The following is a 2,783-nucleotide window of genomic DNA, read 5'->3' on the forward strand; positions in this document are numbered from 1 at the left end:
ACTTGAGTGGCATCTTCATTAGGATTAGGATTAGGATTCAAGTTCTTTACATTTACAATACTGTTTACTTCTATGAGCAAATTAAATAGATGAATGACGAGTGAGATATACAGATCACGAGATCATTCCTTCTGGCATATATCTATGTGTACGCTCCAATATTGGCTCCATGGAACAAAACCCACGAGGCCAAATTAATACTCGTTAATTCACCAACACCACTAGCTAGCACACACCGCTTGATTTGATTACATATGTAAGATTAACACCGAGTCAACCCACGTATACTAGTAGTCTACTGTCTGCTCTATCTCTTTCAAACAATATACTTTCAAGTCCAAAATACGCCACATAAATCATAATCAATACAAGATCACATATATTATATGTGCGTGTGTGTGTATGAGTGACTGATATGTCTGCTTATTTGAAAATTCAAAAAATAGAAGCATCCCAGCTTCTACACTCGCTTTGTCATTTTATTTATTATTATTATTATTTTAAAGCTACAACCAAATAGTTACAGATATTATTAATCCTTCACTAGCAGAAGCACAAGTTTCTTATATAGTTCTTACCTGGAGATCTCAACCTAGAACTGCCAGAAGCTACCTCTCTCTTTCTCATTGTCCTTCTTCAATTCTTCCTTTATATTCGAGATTTAACCACCCTCTCACTGCTTACTACTTCACTCTCTGAAGTCTTACACAAAATCCTTTTGCTTTTGCTTAATTAACCATCATCAGGTCATCTTCGAGAAAGCAATTTTCAATGGAGCGTAGGCCCCGAATGCTTAAAGATTTTCTCATAGATAATGATTCCATTAATTCATGTTCTTCAAGTGGGTTCGAATCATTTCCTAGGAGACGCAGCAGCATACGAAGCCTTATTCAAAACGATGTCAGCGATGTTGCAAGTAATAGCAGTAATAAGGCATCATTACTAAGAAGCCGATCAAGAGCAGCTGCCTCAACAACAATCTCAGCTTTCCTAGCCATTATCAGCACCATCAAGACCATCCAACTCAACAATGTGGTTAAGGTTAAGCCCCCTTCAATTTTACCACGAATTAGCCTTTCACGCAAGCTTTCCTCAAAAAAGAAGAGCACTCCTACCAGAAAAGAAATAATTACTGATATCAAAATAACAGTCAGAGTCAAAGACATCATACGGTGGAAATCATTCCGCGACTTGGCAATGGACGATAAACCCCAGCCGCAGCCATCCGATCTTGCTTCCTCTCCTGATCATCAATGCACCACCACTACAACCACAATCGGATCCACCACCAATAGCACTCCGTCTCCATGCAGTAGTAACGGTTCCAGTTGGTGTGAAAGTGATTTTACCTCGGACTATTATTATTTACCGCCTTGGACCGGTAACTCTGCGGAAAACGACGCCCGCGGCCAAGTGGGTGAAAAATATTCACCGCGTGTCGGCAGCGATTGCGATTCGATGAAAGCGACAATTGAGTCAGCGGAGGGACCCGAGGTAAGCAATTATATAGTGTTTGCAAATCTAAAAAATATATCTTGTGTCTGCTGGTGAGGATCCTCGTGTGGGTTAGTTTATGTATATGATTTTGTCGGCTAGTCAGATTAACTTGGTTGACTTTGTCTGACTGTAAGGACTAAGGTAACGCGGTTAGCTCGTAAGATTAATTGCAGCTGCTTAATTTGTCTTATTAGAACTACTGCACATGCATGTATATAGTTAATTAATCACATGGGAAACAAAATTAAAGGGAAGGGAAGCTACTTGGAAACTAAAATCATTGATATTTTTATATGACGATTAAGTTAACACATGATATTACCTTAATTTACTTTTTTAATTCAGAGATGTAGACGGTTGGCTTATTTTTAAATCAACTAACACTTGCATACATAGAAGGTTCTTTAGTAGCTCTAAATTTTACACACGCTTGAGCTAGCTTGAGACTGTAATACAGTTAATTAGATGATATTGTCACAAGATATATATGATTAATTATGTGTCTTATTCAATAGGGTATATGTTAATTGTTGTGATCAGTTTGACTGATGCATGTTATATTACATTAATTAACAGGAGTTGCATGGCGAGGAGAAAGAACAACTTAGTCCAGTTTCAGTGCTGGATTTCGAGCTCCAAGAAGATGATGAAGATCATTCAGTCTCGTCTTTCGATCAAAGTCTTGCAAACCTAGAAAAATGGATGTCAATGGAAGAGAATGACGGAGATGATAGCTCTGCCGAGGAGGAGGAGGAAGAAGAAGAAGAAGAAATCAATATTGAAGTTGAAGAAAAGGCAAAGCTGCTGTTGAATAAAATAAAATCAACAATAAGTCCAACGTGGAATTGTGAAGACAGTAGAATTGTATCGGAACAACTATTGTTGGATTTCTTGGTAGAGGAATTGTCTGCAAAGAGAAATAACCAAGGTAGAATTAATGAGATAGTAAGGCAAGCGGAGGCGTGGATTAAAGGGGAAGACAGTGCCACGACATTATTAATTGATGATGCTGGGGATTGTATTCGAGATATGGATAGGAAAGAGAGTTGGAACAAATTTGAGGGTGAGCAAGAAGAGGTATCAATGCAAATCGAGAACACTTTGTTGAATCTTTTGCTAGATGACCTACTGCTTGATCTCTAGACTCTAATTCATGTCCTGAGGCACACAACTCGTGCCAAAGGTCAATTACCCTTAGAACATCGATGCTGCAGTTGTAGTTTTGTACAAGAACAAAATGAAACAACTATTCATTTATTATTTTTTTCGCTTGATATATATTATTT

At 38.0% G+C, this 2,783-nt stretch overlaps 1 protein-coding gene across 1 annotated transcript; it reads left to right on the forward strand.

The window, feature by feature from the left end:
• The first annotated feature begins 519 nt into the window (after positions 1 to 519).
• Positions 520 to 2,783, forward strand: LOC18046601. The gene is made up of 2 exons (XM_006445106.2): positions 520 to 1,494; positions 2,074 to 2,783. The coding sequence occupies exons 1-2, from the start codon at positions 772 to 774 to the stop codon at positions 2,638 to 2,640; spliced, it is 1,290 nt and encodes a 429-aa protein (XP_006445169.1). The 5' UTR covers positions 520 to 771; the 3' UTR covers positions 2,641 to 2,783.

The sequence above is a fragment of the Citrus clementina genome, unplaced genomic scaffold, assembly GCF_000493195.1.
Source record: "Citrus clementina cultivar Clemenules unplaced genomic scaffold, Citrus_clementina_v1.0 scaffold_3, whole genome shotgun sequence".
NCBI lineage: Eukaryota > Viridiplantae > Streptophyta > Magnoliopsida > Sapindales > Rutaceae > Citrus > Citrus x clementina.